We start from the raw sequence: 18068 nt of genomic DNA, 5'->3' as shown, positions 1-18068 counted from the left end.
AAATCGGATAAGATCCGTATATGACTATATAGGTGACCGAGTAGGAAATAGCTATATGTAGCTAAACTAGCCATGAATTATTGGAGCATCTCCGATTTTCCTTGCATGAATGCATGATGACATTTTTGCTTGTCGTCTAGCTAAGGCCCTCTTTGGATACAGAGAATAAATTTTACCCTGTCACATCAGATATTTGACACTAATTAGAAATACTAAACATAGACTAATGACAAAACATATTTCATAACACTGGACTAATTCGTGAGACGAATCTATTGAGCCTAATTAATCCATGATTAGCCTATGTGATGCCACATTAAACAGGTGCTAATTATGGATTAATTAGGCTTGAAAAATTTGTCTCACGAATTAGCTCTCATTTATATAATTAGTTTTATTATAAGTAGTTATAATTAGTGTCCAAACATATGATATGACAAGCACTAAAATTTAGTCCTATATGTAAACACTACCTAATTCTATGATCAGTTCATCACAGTGTATTCCCTTCATCAAACTATTTATAAATTAGTAATAAACTGGCAAAAATACCCGTGCGCTCAACGGGTGAAGGCTATTTTAATCTTATTATTATTTTATTTCTTAGTTAAGATGAAATTTACTATGGGTATTCGCTTGGATATATATATTTTTAGAAAATCATGAGCTGCAGTTTGAAGTCTGTTCGTTTTAAGCTAGCATACGAGTTTTTTTAATGTGATTTCTTATATGACTCTTTTTTTATTTTCAAAAGCAAACAAACTTAAAAACCAACTCAAACACGGATACGTATTTTCAAAAGTGCGTGAACTTAAAACCGACTCATACACGAATGACGTATCAAAATACTGGCAAAAGTATCTTCAATTTTTATAAAAGTAGAGAATAAACAATCGTGTTCCACGTGCTGACAAGTGGGTCCCACCAACTACCCAGCTATCCTCTTCGATCTTCACCGCTATAAAATCCCACGGCCTCCTCACACTTCCCCCCGCAGCTTGTTTAGCTTAATTAGCAGCAGCACATTCACAAAGCAGCAATATAATGGCGACGGCGGCGAGGCTGCTCCTCCTCCTCTTCCTCACGGCGGCGGCTAGCGCGTGGGAGATGAACATCCGGTTGCCGATGGAGAGACTGGCCTACGGCGGCGGCGAGGCCGTGGTGGCGCCGCTCATCCACGCGCTGCGGCCGCTGCTGGGCTCCGGCGGCCAGCTGGCGGCGCGCGCCGGCGTGGCGTGCGACAGCTGGAGGCTGGCGGTGGAGGCGCACAACGTGATCCGGTGGAAGACGGTGCCGGCCAGCTGCGAGGGCTACGTCGGCCACTACATGCTCGGCGGCCACTACCGCCGCGACTCACCGTCGTCGTCGACGAGGCCATCGCCTACGTGGACAGCCTCAAGCTCGCCGGCAACGGCAAGGAGATCTGGGTGTTCGACATCGACGAGACCTCCCTCTCCAACCTCCCCTACTTCGCCAAGCACGGATTCGGGTACGTATACTATACGTACACGTACACACACCACTTTCCTTGCAGTATAGTATAGTCATTATTTATGTATAACTTATACATATATATCTTGTATTATACGTGTATTGCTGCAGGTATATACGCTTCATTTCAGTTGGGACTTACACTGCGCGCTGACTTGGTTATACATTTATCTACTGTGGCAACTTGCTGGCAAGATAATACTAGTATACTACTATATATATGGAAAATTATCTAAAAATCTAGCTGATGTGACATAATTAATTAAGTGTCAAAATTATGATGAACTATTTAATGTGCATACAAATATACAGTATGTGAACGTATAATTAAATTGTGACCGGCCTGCCTAGTTCTTAAATAGAGTAAATATTGGGATATTACAAAATGTGAAGTTAAAGATGAAAAACATATATCATCCAATTAATGAATATAACACAGTAAAACATTCTCAAAATCGTAAAAAATAGCATGGAGGACATGTGCGCATCTATATATGCTTAGCTAGATTCCACCGGACATTCGTCCAAGACCTCGCAAAGAACGAGATAGCTTTAAGCATTATATTGATTACTCCCTCCATCCCTAAATATTAACGCCATTGACTTTTTTAAATATGTTTAACCGTTCATCTTATTTAAAAAATTTAAGTAATTATTAATTATCTTTCTATCATTTGATTTATTGTTAAATATACTTTTGTGTATACATATAGTTTTATATATTTCACAAAAGTTTTTGAATAAGACGAATGGTTAAACATGTTTAAAAAAGTCAACGGCGTCAAACATTTAGGAAATGAGGGAGTAATTGAGAGGATAAGAAGAACACTCTGCACTTGTCCATGTGGCTATTTTTAGGCAAATCACTAAAACCTTTATTAGATTCTTCAATCAATAATCTATTACTAACGTCGGAAGTTAGAACTACCCTTCATACTGGAAAAAAAGGGATCAATTGCACCTGTAGATCAGGTAATGAGTGCGATGCAAAAACATGCACAGGCTGGCAGACAGTACATTTTGTCGTGCTTATATTGTCCAGCTGTCAAATAAGTCAGATCCAAAATTCAATCGTTATACAATTATGTATGGATCTACGGACCACTGCATGATGAGGGCGTTAGTTAGATCTTTCACTAATTGTTAAAATTTTCAAATATCCTCAAAAGTTGGAACTCTATTTCATATTCCTATAAGTCTTAAATAAATGAAGAGAGTTTCATTAATGATTTTTTTACTAACCCCCGGCAGAACTACACTGTACGACGACACATGCTTCCGTGAATACGTGGTGGAGGGGAGCGGGCTGGCGCTGCCGGAGACGAGGCGGTTGTACCGGCGGCTGCTCCAGCTCGGCGTCAAGCCGGTGTTCTTGACAAGCCGCACCGAGGACGAAAGGAACATCACCGTCACAAACCTTCGCCGGCAGGGATACTCCGGGTGGATGAAGCTGTTGCTCAAGCCAGCAGTGCACACCGCCGGCGAACTCCTGGGGTCTGTCGTTGCATTCAAGTCCGGCGAGCGGCAGAAGCTGGAGGATGCCGGTTTCACCATTGTCGGTAACATCGGTGACCAGTGGAGCGACATCCTCGGTGCGCCGGAGGGCGCCCGCACCTTCAAGTTGCCTGACCCCCTGTACTACATCGGCTAGGTTGCTAAGTAACAAGCTTGGCCGAGGAGGCCCGGACTCCATGTCACATGCGTTTCATCTTGTTTTGTCTTGAAATGCTTCTAAGTTACAATAATTTTTGGCGCGTGCCTATCTGTACTTTTCCTTATGAGGTTGATGAGATTTATAATAGCACGTACGTGTAGGAGCAGTAAATCTATCTAGCAATGTACCATTGAGCAAGCTTGTCGTGCATACCTTTGTCTAATAATTAAGGAAAATTGCAAAATATCACACCAAATATATATCATCCTTAGTTTATGATTCGCCTATATACATAAGACGATTTAAGCCAGCAGTGCACACCGCCGGCGAACTCCTAGGGTCTGTCGTTGCATTCAAGTCCGGCGAGCGGCAGAAGCTGGAGGATGCCGGTTTCACCATCGTCGGTAACATCGGTGACCAGTGGAGCGACATCCTCGGTGCGCCGGAGGGCGCCCGCACCTTCAAGTTGCCTGACCCCCTGTACTACATCGGCTAGGTTGCTAAGTAACAAGCTTGGCCGAGGAGGCCCGGACTCCACGTCACATGCGTTTCATCTTGTTTTGTCTTGAAATGCTTCTAAGTTACAATAATTTTCGGCGCGTGCCTATCTGTACTTTTCCTTATGAGGTTGATGAGATTTATAATAGCACGTACGTGTAGGAGCAGTAAATCTATCTAGCAATATACCATTGAGCAAGCTTGTCGTGCGTACCTTTGTCTAATAATTAAGGAAAATTGCAAAATATCACACCAAATATATATCATCCTTAGTTTATGATTCACCTATATACATAAGACGATTTATTCTAAATACCCGTCCTTTTACCTATTAATTTACCTTAGTTTGACCCCAATAGATGTAGTTTACGCCCTATTTTTTTCTTTCTTTTGCAAGTGCTATATATATGACTTAGTACGTCTCTTGATAGACATGACCCCAAACATATCTTCTCAAAACAACAGGGTCGCACTGAAACTGAAGTCATCTTTCTCATTTGAATTTGTTGAAAAACCAGCTGCCACGGAAGACTCGTGACTACCGTCGCCCAATTCCATACTGGCCACCCTAAGTGGGGGATGCTACTATCGTACGTGTAATCAAGCCTAGCAAATATGGGTGACGATCACGATTAGTCGTCCATGAGTTTTTATACGGGCACATGACAATATATATGAAAGGCAGATCTCGATGAGTACATTATCTAAAAATACAGCTAGCTGATGTGATAATTAATTAATTATTACTAATGCCAAAGCTAGGATGAACGTGCATACAATATACAATGTGAACGTATAATTTAAAATGAAACCGGCAGGCCCAGGGCATATATATAAATAATACAAGAAGTACTCGGATATTACAAAATGTGGAGTCTAACTTGAAAAGGTCATCCAATTAATGAATATTAAGATAGTAAAACTTTATCGACACATGATGAAGTGTACACATATATGCAAGAAAGTCCGTGAGATTCACACCGATATTCCAGACCTTACGAAGAACGAGATAATTAACTTTAAATATATATATATATATATAACATACTCCATTCTTTAAAAAAAATTTAACCTAGGTGGTGATATGATCCATCATATTATAATAAATCTGAACAACTCTCTTATATCTTCACTTAATTTAGGTTAATTTTTTTTTTGGGACAGAGCACATATGCATGGAGTATGAGGATGGAAAAGATCATACGTTCAATCATATGATCGATCGAGAGCACGTGCTGTACATTTTTAGAAACATCACTACAATCCTCTATTAGAATTTTTTTTTTTTGAGAACATCCTCTATTAGATTTATTTAATCAAGATTTCATTATAAGTGTCCTGTCAGATGTGAGACCTACCTTTTAAAATACCTTTTAAAGAAAAAAAACGCATTGCAATTGCACCACATCAGGCAATAAGTGATGCAAACATTTCACATGCTCGCAGATGGTGCATTTTGTGGATATATGTTGTCCAGCTGTCATATGTACCAAGTCAGATCCAAAATTTAATAGTCGTACACAATTATGGAGCTATGGGTCACTGCATGATCAGGGGGCATTAGATCTTTCACCAGTGAATCCGTGATCAAATTTCCACAAAAAGTTGGAAGTTTATAGTGGAATTCCTGTGACTCTTGTACTATCGAATGTGTATGAAGATTTTTTTTTAAAAAAAAAGGTAAGTGCTATTACCTGGCTTTTGAGAGATCCAAAAACAGAAGAAACAGAGTCTTTTACAAAGAAACAAAGCATAGACTAAAAACCAATAGAAAACAAATACTGGGATCGACAGTTTATCAAAAGAGGTCCCCAAAATCCAATGAGTTTTCAACTTACAGATACCGTAAACCAAAGTAAAACAAATCGACAGATAATAACAGTTGAATCAATCACTTTTTCCCTCTTCTTTTTAAATTTTTTTTGGGCTTCCAGAGATGGCGACATGTATTTTTCATATGCAGTTGCCCTCCTTGTGCGGTGGAGCTAGCGAAGCCCGTTTCGTTGTGCTCCGGTCAAAGCACTGTTGTGGCTATGTGCGCGCTTGCTCTTGTGTTGGTGCGTTTAAGCGACTATGTCCAGTTGGCCTGTGTATATACGAGGCACGTAGATTGTTGGACTACTGATACTTCGAAAAATAGCGAAAAAGTCCTATCACTGATACCTCGTTGTGCTTTTTTATTTCAAAACATTTGACCATGAGTGAAATATAATAGGAAGAAACGGAATTTCCGTTTCTAAGGATATTGCTCTAAACATTAAAAATATGACGATTTTCTCATAGAAATACATCGAAATCCAACATCAATCCTATCACACCTCCTATTTGGCGTCTACCGTACCCATCCCTACGCGCAACACCCCCCCCTCCGCCTTCCTCACATTCACCATCCGGCTGTGTCTCCCCCAGCCGCCATCGCTCCCTCAACCCCTGGAGCTTGCGACCTCCTCGTCCTGGACATCGGTGCTGCCTTTTCCCTGTCTGGATCCAGCAGCAACTGCTCCAAGGGGAGGAGTCTAGCGGTGGGCTTGCTGACCAGGGGGACAATGGGTGTAAGTGCCACCGTTGAGCATCCCTCACCCCACTCCGGCGCGGGATTGCCATGCGCCGGTGCTTCCCCATCCTCGCTTCCCGCCACCCACTCTTCCTCAGTCATGTCTCTTACCACCGTCCCCACTTCCCACAGATCGAGGGAGGTGGATCGTGGACCTCAACAATGAGGCGTGAAGGTGGTCGGTGTCGCGGAGGAGCTCGTGGGCCTCAAGTAGGGTTTACAATTTTGAAACCTTGGTTTTTGCTAATAGGGGTCGAAAGACCTGAAATCACTGAAATTTCGGTATCTTTTAAGCCAATATTTTTTGAACTTTTAATATATTTTGACTGAATTTGAATAAATTTTGACCAAATTTATAAATTTTTGAGAAAAAACCAAAAGTTTCGGGGAGATTTGTGCTGGCCAGCAGGGGTTGAAATTACCAAAATTTCAAACCGAAATTTCAAACACTGCCCTTGAGTCCGCATGGGGATAGTGTGGAGTTTGTCCGCGGCCGTGAGCAACACAGGCTAGTGATAGGGAGCAGTAACAGCGGATGCACATCACGTGAGCTCGCCGCCACTCGCCCTCCCTCCCGCACCTTCCTCTCCTCCCATGGCAGGAGCCCCTCTTCTCATCTTCCCCTCTTCCCCTCTCTGGCGGTGGCAACTGCTTTGGATGGCGTGGCTCAAGTCACGAACAATACCTCGGTGGGGCGGCTCACAAGGACGAGCTCGACGGTAGCAGCCTTTTCTCCACCTCTATCCTCTTCCAGCTCGACACGAGGTGCTCTCCTCTATCCCTCCCATCCACCGGCGAGGCCCTGTCCTCCCATGCATGCGCCGGCGAGCCGCCCCTTCGCCGTCATGTGACCGTCTACTTCCTTCACTACTAATTCTTTTCTATCATTGGAAGGGGTGACAACCTCGGTGGTTGTGCTCAGGAGCAGCTCGGCGTCGGCGGCAAGCTCGGACGATGGATTCGGATCGTCTGCATTACTGCAGAGAGGTACTGTAGCTACAGAGATACGTGAGGGGCACAGTATTCCAATGCACGGAACAGTACCGCTACAGTGATGATTTACTGTAGCTACAGGGATGAAAGTACTGTGCGTCACTGTATCAGCCCTCAACCGCAAACCCCTTTGACGGTTTGACCTCCTCACTCAGCGGCGAGAACAACAATTAACGACACCGTGCAGCTGCTAGTGCTGGCCAAGGCAGCTTCGTCGGTGCAGCTGTGTGCTGGGCCACTTGGTTAATTAGCTCGCGGAATTATTGGCTCTTTGAAAATATTTTGATTAAATCCCCCTTGCAAGTGGTGTATGTTTATTGTGTAATTTGGCCATGTGATGAATGTGATCGGCCAGATTACTACGGATGATAGCTAGCAGGGTTATTTAATAATTCGAGCTAGAATCTGGATTTGAGTGCAGGTCATACTATTATGAAGATGACGATGGATTAATTCACTTGTAGCCGTTGTGGATGATTATTTGGTTCAAGGGAGCTAGGCTACTGCATTTACGTTGGCACTCTGGCGATGATTGCATGGTGCATGGAGTGTACAACGAGAAAATAAAATATGTGTAGGCTGTCGATCGGAAGCTGCAGTGCTTCACTTGCCTTGATTTGAGATGGAGACTTGATGCATCTGTGCCGCTGGCTGCTCCTTGGTTCTGCAGGATGGACGCTGATCTGATTGATCGATCTGGTGCTAAGCCGCATGCATGACCGAGGCAGACGTACGCGGGGGATGGTTTAGTTGGAGTGATTAGCGCGTGCGGCTACACATAATTTTCTAGTTTATCAATTTATTTCCTTTTCGATTGAACCTTACTATTTTTGTGTTTGACCATGTCACATGTATATATATGCGAGTGTACGGTTAGGAGAAGAACCCCGAACTCAATTTCAATCTACTATCCATCTATTTTACTTTTTTAGTTCTTTTCTATTTTGTTTTTATGGCTGAGTTCTAGCGACTCTAGAATTTAGTTGATCTTTACCGTTTTGCGCTGAAAAACGGTCGTGCTTCTACACGAAAGCGAGAAGATTATCCTTTGCTAGTTTGCTTGGAAACTAGTCGTTCGTCGTCACGTAAGTACGATATTTATCCTCTTTGCTAATTTGCTTGTAAATTAGTCGCTTGATTCCGTGAAAGTGAATTAATCTTGAAATCGGCTTTGCTAGCTAGTTTTGATCTAACGATTTTGGCAACTCTGTTGATTATACCGTAAATCGTTAGGTGATCTTGTGTTGGCCTAAAAAAGCGCCAACAGTGTATAGTGCTATCTCCTTGATGCAAAGGTGCAAGCTAGGGAATACGGTTATTCTGAAGAAGCTAGCTTATCTCTTCGCCAATCTAGTAATTAATCTAGTACATGCGTTGTTCCCATTGATAGTAATTCCTTGTTTTTCTTTGTTTCTGTGATCTGTCACAGCAGGGGTTTGCCCTGGCCTGCTCGTATCGAATCGAACCTTGTGTTATTTTGGGCAGATGAAGAAGCACGCTCCAACTTAACGGATGGATCCGACGAGATCGATATATGGACCCTATCCAAACAAACCAGATATGCATGAACAGATGGGAAACATGAGGGGATCAGGTGGCCTTAGCTAGCATCCGCCTTCGCCCAGCACGCTGTAGCTAGCAGTCGGAGGAACAATGAGGAGGAAGGATCAAGTACTGTGAGGGTGACGGCGGCTGTCTTCTTCGTAGGGTGCGGGGTGGCTGCCTGTCTCCTTCGCCTCGCGTGAAAAACGAGGATAAGAAATGAGTGGTTAGTTGCGTGTGGTGTCTTATTCATTTATCCTCACTCGACGAGGAAGAGAAACGGGCTATATATTTATAGCCAACTACTACACAGACTATAAGATGTTATATGCGTATGACATATAAGATCAATTATTAACAATATAGTATATATTTATAGTTACCTATTGTATAAATTAACTATTAAATTGATTATATATGATTTGTAGTTTATAGTTGGCTATACCATTAAACTTTTATCCTCACTGGACGTCCGTATACATGCGTTTCCGCTATAAAACTTCACTTGCTTCCTCACACTCCCCTACGCAGCTCAAGGACGCGGCACGTTTAGCTTAGGACAGTCAAACAGCAGCAATGGTGACGGCGGCGAGGCTACTCCCCCTAATCCTCTTCCTCACTGCGGTGGCCGTGGGCTGCAGCGCGTGGGAGATGAACATCCGGTTGCCGACGGAGAGACTGGCCTACGGCGGCGGCGAGGCTGTGGTGGCGCCGATCATACACGCGCTACGGCCGCTGCTGGGCTCCGGCCGGCAGCTGGCGGCGCGCGCCGGCGTGGCCTGCGACAGCTGGAGGCTGGGCGTGGAGGCGCACAACGTGATCGACTGGAGGACGGTGCCAGCCGAGTGCGAGGGCTACATCGGCCACTACATGCTAGGCGAACACTACCGCCGCGACTTCGCCGTCGTCGTCGACGAGGCCGTCGCCTACGCCGAGACCCTCAAGCTCGCCGGCAATGGCAAGGAGATCTGGGTGTTCGACATCGACGAGACCTCTCTCTCCAACCTCCCCTACTACGCCAAGCACGGCTTCGGGTACGTATACGTATATAGTTATATAATATACACGTATTTCTACCAGTATATACACTTCATTTTCATCGGGGCTCCCGCTGACCTTGCTATATACTCCCTCCGTTTCATGCCGTTTCATGTTATAAGATATTTTGATTTTTGGTCAAAGTCAAACTCCCTTAAGTTTGACTAAATTCATAGACAAATATAGTAATATTTATAATACCAAATTAGTTTTATTAAATCAATAATTGAATATATTTTCACAATGAATTTGTCTTGGGTCGAAAATGTTATTATTTATTTCTACAATCTTAGTTAATCTTAGTTAAACTTGAAGCAGTTTGACTTTCACCAAAGTTAAAATGTCTTATAACCTAAAACAGAGGTTATACAAACGGCAATACGGAAGAAGTATATATGATAACTGGCTGACAAGATAATAACGAACGGCAATACGGAGGAAGTATATACGACAACGGGCTCACAAGACAATACTGCTATATACGAACGGCAACAGAGTCCATTAATACTCTCTCCATCCAAATCCAAAAGTTTAAAACCTATTTCTTTTTTACCAAGATTAATAAGTAATTAATTCATTCATCATGTGATAAAATCAATAAACATGTAACTAATAAATACTAAAAATGACTTTTTGGGCTTCGCTCAAAAATTTAATATAGCACATAGTGACTATAAATAGTACTTAGATTTTTGAAAAAAAAACCAAAGAATGGAACTTTTGGATGGATGGAGTACTTACTAAGACGCGATCAAAATTGACATAGATTTTAAAACTAATCTTTGACTTTAAATTTCTCATATCCTAGTATAATATTTGTAGCAACAAAATTATAATCATATAAAATAAATTTAAATGACAATCCAATGATATTACTTTCATCAAATCAAATTTAGTTTGTAATATACTATTTATTCGTCAAATATTTAAAGAGTTGAACCTTAAAATACATGTACGTCTTACAGAGTCGGACGGAGGGAGTATCTACAAATCTAGTTGATGTCTGATAATTAATTAAATGTCAAAATTATGATGAACTATGTTGACTTTTGTCACGAAGTTTAACCATTCATATTGTTAAAAAAATATATAAATAGTATTTATTTTCTTGTGATATGTTTTATCATTAAGGAAGAGACATGCATACACATGGCACACGTACTGTCACATTAATAGATACATAGCACCTAGTTTATAAAAAAACATTAATAGATACATAATAGTTACGTAGCACCTAGTTTATAAAAAAACATTAATAGATACATAAGTTATACATGTCATTAATAAACTCTCTAAACAATAAACGATAGATACACAAGTTATACGTTTTATTGAACGGTGGATGTGCATAGGTGTTAGTACAAAAATCATACGTGTTACTAAACGGTGAATATGAAGTTATACATGTTAGGACTTGTTTAGATCAATTTGCTGTGGCAAATTTTTTTTGGTAAAAGTGTTGGTGGCAAAAGATTTAGTATTGAAGTTTTGCTAGTTGGTGTTTAAATGTATAATAAAGTTTTGCTAGTTGGTATTTAAATGCATGATAAAGTTTTACTATTTTACTAGTAAAGAGAGAGAGCACGGCTCCCAACGCATTTTTTTGGCAACATTCACGTCCAGTTAGATAACACATTTTGTCGGATACATATTGTCCAGCAGTGTCATTGTAGCAGTGGTTACGATATCATATCCAAAATTTAGTACATTGTACACAATTATGGAGCTATATTGATATCCAAAATTTAGTACATTGTACACAATTATGGAGCTATATGTGGACCAACTGCATGGTTTTGATGATGCTATCTCTCGTGGCCCGATCTTCTGGTGGAGGGATAAATCTCGCTTTGATCGAGTGCGACGTTTGCGACGTGGGTACCAACCAGAACATTCAAGATGTCATGCAATCGCTACACCACAAACCCATGACACGTGGTTGTTGATCACTGCAATACAAACGAGAGAACACATGAAGAACAAGATAAGATGTAATCTAAATATTTCGAATAGTTAATTATGCATAAAGAAATAGTTGTGATTGAAGTGGTAGATCTAATCGACTTGGCAAATCAACACACCAACTATTAGGGACTCTGAATCTATAGTTGCTGACTAATCAAGCGAGGACTAGAGACAAGGTGAATCGCACATGGCAAAATTCAACTAAACAAAACTCAATTGTTTAGAGGGTGTACATAGATATTTATAGAGGAAATACAACTAGGGTTAAGTGCTAATTCGTGGAGGTGGAGGGAGACAATTCCGAGATATACCTAGTCTATTATAAGGTCCAAGACCCAAGTTTGGTTTCAGCAACAATACTGTTTTATTTTGACGATTCCCATTGACTCGAGATGAATTTAGATATGAGACCGGATACGTTTGAAAGGTAGGGAGAAAATATTTCCATTAAGTCCAAAAACACCCCAATCGGAGTTGGCATGAAGGCGCTAGGTCCGTTTAAAGCTAGCGTTGTCTCTGGAGGCTGAACTGGATTCCGAAACTCATTGGATTTTAATATATTGTAGATCCTCCATTCAACCGATGTATTATTTGGCAATGTTTCATATTTTTCATGCTTGGTTGTATGCATATACTTGATGGTCACATCAGATCTTCAGTACTATAGTAATCGTTAAATCTGTCAAATTTCCAGAACACTTGGAATTTTTTGGTGGCAACTCCTATAACTTTTATACTAATTTCGAATGTATATCACCACTACATAAATGGACATTCAGATTGGCACTATAGGTGTCAAAAATGATATAAAATGATATAACTGACACCTATATGATACTAAAAGGTGCCGGTTATTCTAAAGAACCGACACTTATTAGAATAACCACGTGGCTCTTTAGATTAGAACCAGCACCTATATGATATTATAGGCGCCGGTTCTAAGCTAAAAGCCGGTATCGATGGCCGAAATCATCAGTGCAATTATCTTGGCGCCGGTTGGGAAAACCAGAATTTAAGGGGATTTTCTAACTAGCACCAATCCAGCTTTCTGTAGTAGTTGTAGTAGTGCATGAACATTTTTATTAACTATTTTTACAACCCCACGCAGAGCAACGCCATACAACGCGACAAGCTTTCGTGAGTACGTGGCAGAGGGGAGCGCACCGGCGCTGCCAGAGACGAGGTGACTGTACTACCGGCTGCTTGAGCTCGGCGTCAAGCCGGTGTTCCTAACAGGCCGCACCGAAGACCAAAGGACCATCACCGTCACGAACCTCCACCGACAGGGATTCTCCGGGTGGGAGAAACTGCTGCTCAAGCCAGCGGTGCACGCCACCGGTGAGCTCCAAGGGTCCGCCGTTGAATACAAGTCCGGCGAGCGGCAGAAGCTGCAGGACGCTGGCTTCATCATCGTCGGGAACATCGGTGACCAGTGGAGTGACATCCTCGGCGCGCCGGAGGGCGCCCGCACCTTCAAGCTGCCTGACCCCTTATACTACATTGGATAGGTTGCCGCGCTCGCGCCGGCGGCCATTGCTAGTTCTAATAAGCTTGCGCGCCATAAATCTAGTCACGTTCACTTCATGATGTTGCTTGTGATGAACTGCTTCTAATAATCGCCATCTACTAGCTGTTGGTAGATGATATTTCTAATAAAACGTGTGTTGGAGTATCATGGTTCCAGAGCAGTACAAGAATTTATCTATGTGAGCAAACTTGTTCTGTTTATCTCCGTTTAATTTATGAAGGAATTATTAAATTAATACAATTTCTTGCATTGGATATGCTTGTTCCCTAATAATAATTAGATTTATTTTTATTCTTTCGTCCGGTGTTGTTAGCTGTTAGCTTACTCCCTCCATCTCAAAAACCCAACCTCCAATTTTTTAACTGAGGGAGTACCCCTCCTCCCATAAAAACCAACCTAATACCAAATGTGATATATTTTAATATTATATGTATAGATTTGTAGTACTAAGATATACAATATACCACATCTTGTTCTACATTTGTTTTTTTGACCGAGGGAGTACGTGTGAGCCGGGGCATTCGACCGCATGCGGCGTCGGTTCGCTCGGTCGCATGCCGTGCCGCGTCGCGCTCCTCCCTCCTCACAGCGTCCTCGCCCGGATTCCCGCGCAAGTTGGTGACCGGCCCGTCCTCCCTCGGCCCCGCCCTGGCCGTACTCGTGCGTGCGTCAGCTATCCCCTGCACAGCGTTGGACCACCGTCCACCAAATCCGCCGCTGCCACGTGCCCTATCACTCAGCTTCCCCGGCCTCACCCTTGTCTTCGCTAGAGACAAACGCTGGAGCGCGAGGATGATGATTTCTAGGGGTGGGCATTCGGTCTTGACGGAGAATTTGGTCCGAATTTTTCGGTTTTAAAAAAGTTCAGGGTGTGTTTAGCAAAAATACTTCTAATTGGTCGTCCGATCCAAACATAAAAATCGGATGGCTCTTGACTGCCTTCTCTGACACTCGTGACCACACATCAGCACATGCGCGGCATGCCACCTTTGCCAGTGACTTGCTACTGCATATCTATTGCTACTCTCTCTCTCTTTTCTCTCTCCACTCCATGCTTGCATGTATTCATTTAATAATATTCAAAACGATTGTTCTCCTAAATTACTTTTTCAATCTACAATCCGATCACACCATTGTATTCGTTGTGATTAAATCTTTACAACAAAATGTCACATGATTATATTCTAATAAAAATAGTCATATGTTTCAATCTGTTAACATTCTTTGTTTCGTACGTAATAGTGATATGTTTCAATGTTTGTCTTCAACATGTTTCACAAAATTTCCAAAACCAAGTGCACTACTCTCTCTCCACCTCATCCATACATGCATGCATGCATTTTAACAAGTTTCAAAATGTTTTTTCTCCTAAACTAATTATCCAATCTACGATCCGATCACACCGTTGTATTCTTTGTAATTAAATCTTTACAACAAGATATCACATGGTTATATTTTGATAAAAGAAAAACATATGTTTCAATCCATTAACATTGGTTGTTTCATATGTGATAGCGATATGTTTCAACGTGTATCTTCATTATGTTTGGTAAACTTTTTAAATGTTTCAGTTGCTGATTTTTTTGTTTCACGCTAAATAACTTGATGTTTCACTTGTTAGTTAACTGAAACATTTGACTGACTGATTTTTTTTTGCATGCTGCATACATAGGTGGTGTGATGACACGCGGTGTCCGATATTTGGTGGAATATCGGACGTCCGACGCGGAGTCTTCTCCATGTGTTTAGTTCTTAGGGTGTGTTTTGGATAATTGGAAATGGGGAGTGGGATTGGGATCGAGAGATGAATAAAGGGTTAGGATTAAATAGAAGAGGGAGAATAAATGGGTACGATTTAAAGATGGGTGGGAAATTATTTTCCTTTCCCATTTGCCAAATACTATTTTTGGGTGTAAAGTTTTTAAAGTATACGGACATACATTAAAGTATTAAATGTAGACTAATAATAAAACAAATTATAGATTCCGCCTGTAAACTGCGAGACGAATTTATTAAGCCTAATTAATCCGTCATTAGCAAATGTTTATTGTAGCATCACATTATCAAATCATGACGTAATTAGGCTCGAAAGATTTGTCTCGCAATTTACATGCAAACTGTGTAATTGGTTTTTTTTCCCACATTTAGTATTTTATACGTGTTTCTAAATATTTGATGTGATATTTTTAGCTAAAATTTTTTGAGACCTAAACAAGGCCTCAGTCTTTCTGAGTTGACGACCGAATTGTCCTCACAAGTCTGCAAAGCGACAGTTCGGTTAACTGAAAGTTCAGTCTCGGTCTGACCAAGTATTATGTGCCGAAGGCAGCCAACATCGATTGGGAAAAAAAAATCAAGAAAATCAATCAAAGACTATCGTTGCAAAAGAAAAGCCCCAATAAGGCAATAACTCACTAATGAATAGTAGTACTCCCTCCGCGTATTGTAATATAGGACGCCGTTGACTCTTTAATAGACGTTTGACCTTTCGTCGTATTAAAAAAAATTTATGTAATTATCATTTATTTTAGTGTGACTTGTTTTTTCATTAAATGTTCTTTAAATATGACATAAGTATTTTTATATTTGCATAAAAAATTGAATAAGATGAATGGTCAAACATTGATTAAAAAGTCAACAGCGTTATACATTAAAATAAAATACGGAGGGAGTACATCATCAACCCCTCCGATCCCCTTCGTTCATCTCTTGTTGACTGCCGATTGATTGTTCCCTCGATGCAGTGTCGACGTCGATGACGGGCGGCGCAAGGCGGCAAGCCGCGGCAGCGACGGGCGGTAGGCCGCGGCTGCGAGGGGCGACGTGCGGTGCTGAGGGGCGGCACGCCTCGGCGACGAGCAACACAAGGTGGCACGGGCGGCGCGCGCAGCATGCCAGGGGGAAGATAGAAGAGAAACGGGCAACGCTTGATGGTGGCGGCGTTTGATACCGCCTGGGCTAGTAGGCTGATGAGATGAGAGATGGGCTGATCGGCCAGACTGCCAAACACTGTTTTTATATAGGGTATTTAGAGCATATCCCAGCAGCTCATCCATATTCAATCCTCCATATGCCTATTTAGATTATCATCAAAAAGGATTCCTCCTTTATATTTCTCTCCACTCCAACAGATCACCCATATTACATCCTCTATATCTCATCCTCTTATATTTTAATAGTATATTTCAACTACCATCCATTTATAATATTTTTCTTTTTTCACCTTTGCTTTATCTTTCTCCTTCACCATTCACTCGAACTCTCGAAGCAGCGTAGGAGAAGCGGGGAGGAAGCAAGTTGAAGCGGGCAAGGGGTGGCGGCGGCTGGCGAGGGGCGGCTGGCGAGGGGCGCCAGATGATGGGCCACATGCGGGGCGGCGGCAATCGGTGGATGAGGGGCCAAGCACACGCCGGATCGAGGAGGAAGGCGGCGGGCACCAGGCGACGGCGGCAAGCGAGGCTCGGCAGCGGCAGGCGAAGGGCGGCCACGCGCGGGGCGACGGCGGCGGACGAGGGACCACGCGCACGCCGGCAGCAAGCGGCGGCCACGCGTGGGGCGTCGTGGCGGATGCCGGTCCAGATCTGGTATGCCTCACTCCATGATTCGCTGAAAAAATAAAAGAAAAAACCGGCAAGGGAGCTCTCCTTCGCTAGCTGGGGACGACGGCGATGGAGGGGAGGTCGCGCCAGAGGGAGATGGTCATGAAAGTCCAGATGGGGGCAGGAGAGTTGGCTGTTGCAAAATGGCGTGAGGAGAGAGACACTCCATTTTTGCCTCTTCTCTCTCCTAATTTGGCGCATCCTCCACTTTTGGAGGGCCTGGTAGCGTATCTGGAGCTGGTTTTTCCCCTTCTATACGCCAAATGAAGGATGGATGGCCGGTTAGAGTATCTGCTGGCCATGCGCTTACAATAGCATGGATCCAATCAACCCTTTTATATATCTAGGTCAGATCGGTTACCTGATGAGGACGACCGAACTATCCAAAAAAAAAATCGATCTTCTTGAGTACCTGACCGAACACCGAAGCATAGACCGATGACTGAAACTTCACGTACTTCAGGTTCGGTTTTGGTTTTTTCGGTCTCGGTCCTCAGTCTCGGTTTTTTCTTCCCATCAAATTCTCTCGCCCTTGGCTTCCTCTCCGAGCCAACCGCGCCTACAAAAGCCCTGCCTCCCGCCCATCTTCACCTCCGTGATTCCGGTACAAGGATTCCATCGAGCACATGGTAGGCAAAATCTCTAATGAGCGATCGGTCACTGGAATCTCGGCGCGGCGATCAGTTTTCGTTCATTTTTTTTGCCAGGTTCGTGCACCTGCTCTCGTCTTTTCCACCGCTTTTTTTTTCTGTTTCTTCACGTGGTTTCCTTTTTAGCACCGCATTACTTTCCTATTTTAGTAAATTTTTGCACCTAAAGTTTGTACATCTTAAATTTACACATCTAAAGTTTACACATATAAAGTTTATACACCTAAAGTTTATAGACCCAAAGTTTATAAGTTAAAAGTTTATATACCCGATTCAAATTTGAATTTAAATTTAAATATTTTTTATATATAGTACACGTAAAGTTTACACATCTAAAGTTTATACATCTAAAATTTATAAGTCAAAAGTTTACATATCCGATTCAAATTTGAATTTGAATTCAAATTTGAATCGGATATGTAAACTTTTGACTTATAAACTTTAGATGTATAAACTTTAGATGCATAGAAATACTATATATTGAAAATATTCGAATTCAAATTCAAATTCAAATTTGAATCGGATATAATTCAAATTCAAATTTGAAACGGGTATA

The 18068-nt window shown here is 42.1% G+C and overlaps 1 protein-coding gene and 1 pseudogene across 2 annotated transcripts; both read left to right on the top strand.

Annotated features, from left to right (window-relative positions):
* Positions 1 to 981: 981 nt before the first annotated feature.
* Positions 982 to 3355, top strand: LOC4338025 (acid phosphatase 1-like; annotated as a pseudogene).
* Positions 3356 to 9090: 5735 nt separating this feature from the next.
* Positions 9091 to 16442, top strand: LOC4338024 (acid phosphatase 1-like). Of its 2 annotated transcripts, none has more exons than XM_066310489.1 (2): positions 9091 to 9766; positions 12844 to 13407. In XM_066310489.1, exons 1-2 carry the CDS (start codon positions 9309 to 9311, stop codon positions 12920 to 12922), a joined length of 537 nt encoding a protein of 178 aa, XP_066166586.1. In that variant the 5' UTR covers positions 9091 to 9308; the 3' UTR covers positions 12923 to 13407. The 2 variants fall into 2 exon arrangements, with proteins under 2 accessions (XP_066166586.1, XP_066166587.1); XM_066310490.1 differs by lacking the exon at positions 12844 to 13407 and adding an exon at positions 16008 to 16442 and having other exon boundaries at positions 9232 to 9766.
* The last annotated feature ends 1626 nt before the right edge of the window (positions 16443 to 18068 follow it).

This window comes from Oryza sativa, chromosome 5 (genome assembly GCF_034140825.1).
Source record: "Oryza sativa Japonica Group chromosome 5, ASM3414082v1".
Lineage (NCBI taxonomy): Eukaryota > Viridiplantae > Streptophyta > Magnoliopsida > Poales > Poaceae > Oryza > Oryza sativa.
The sequence above is the reverse complement of the archived record's forward strand: the minus strand, read 5'-3'. Positions and strand labels throughout refer to the sequence as shown.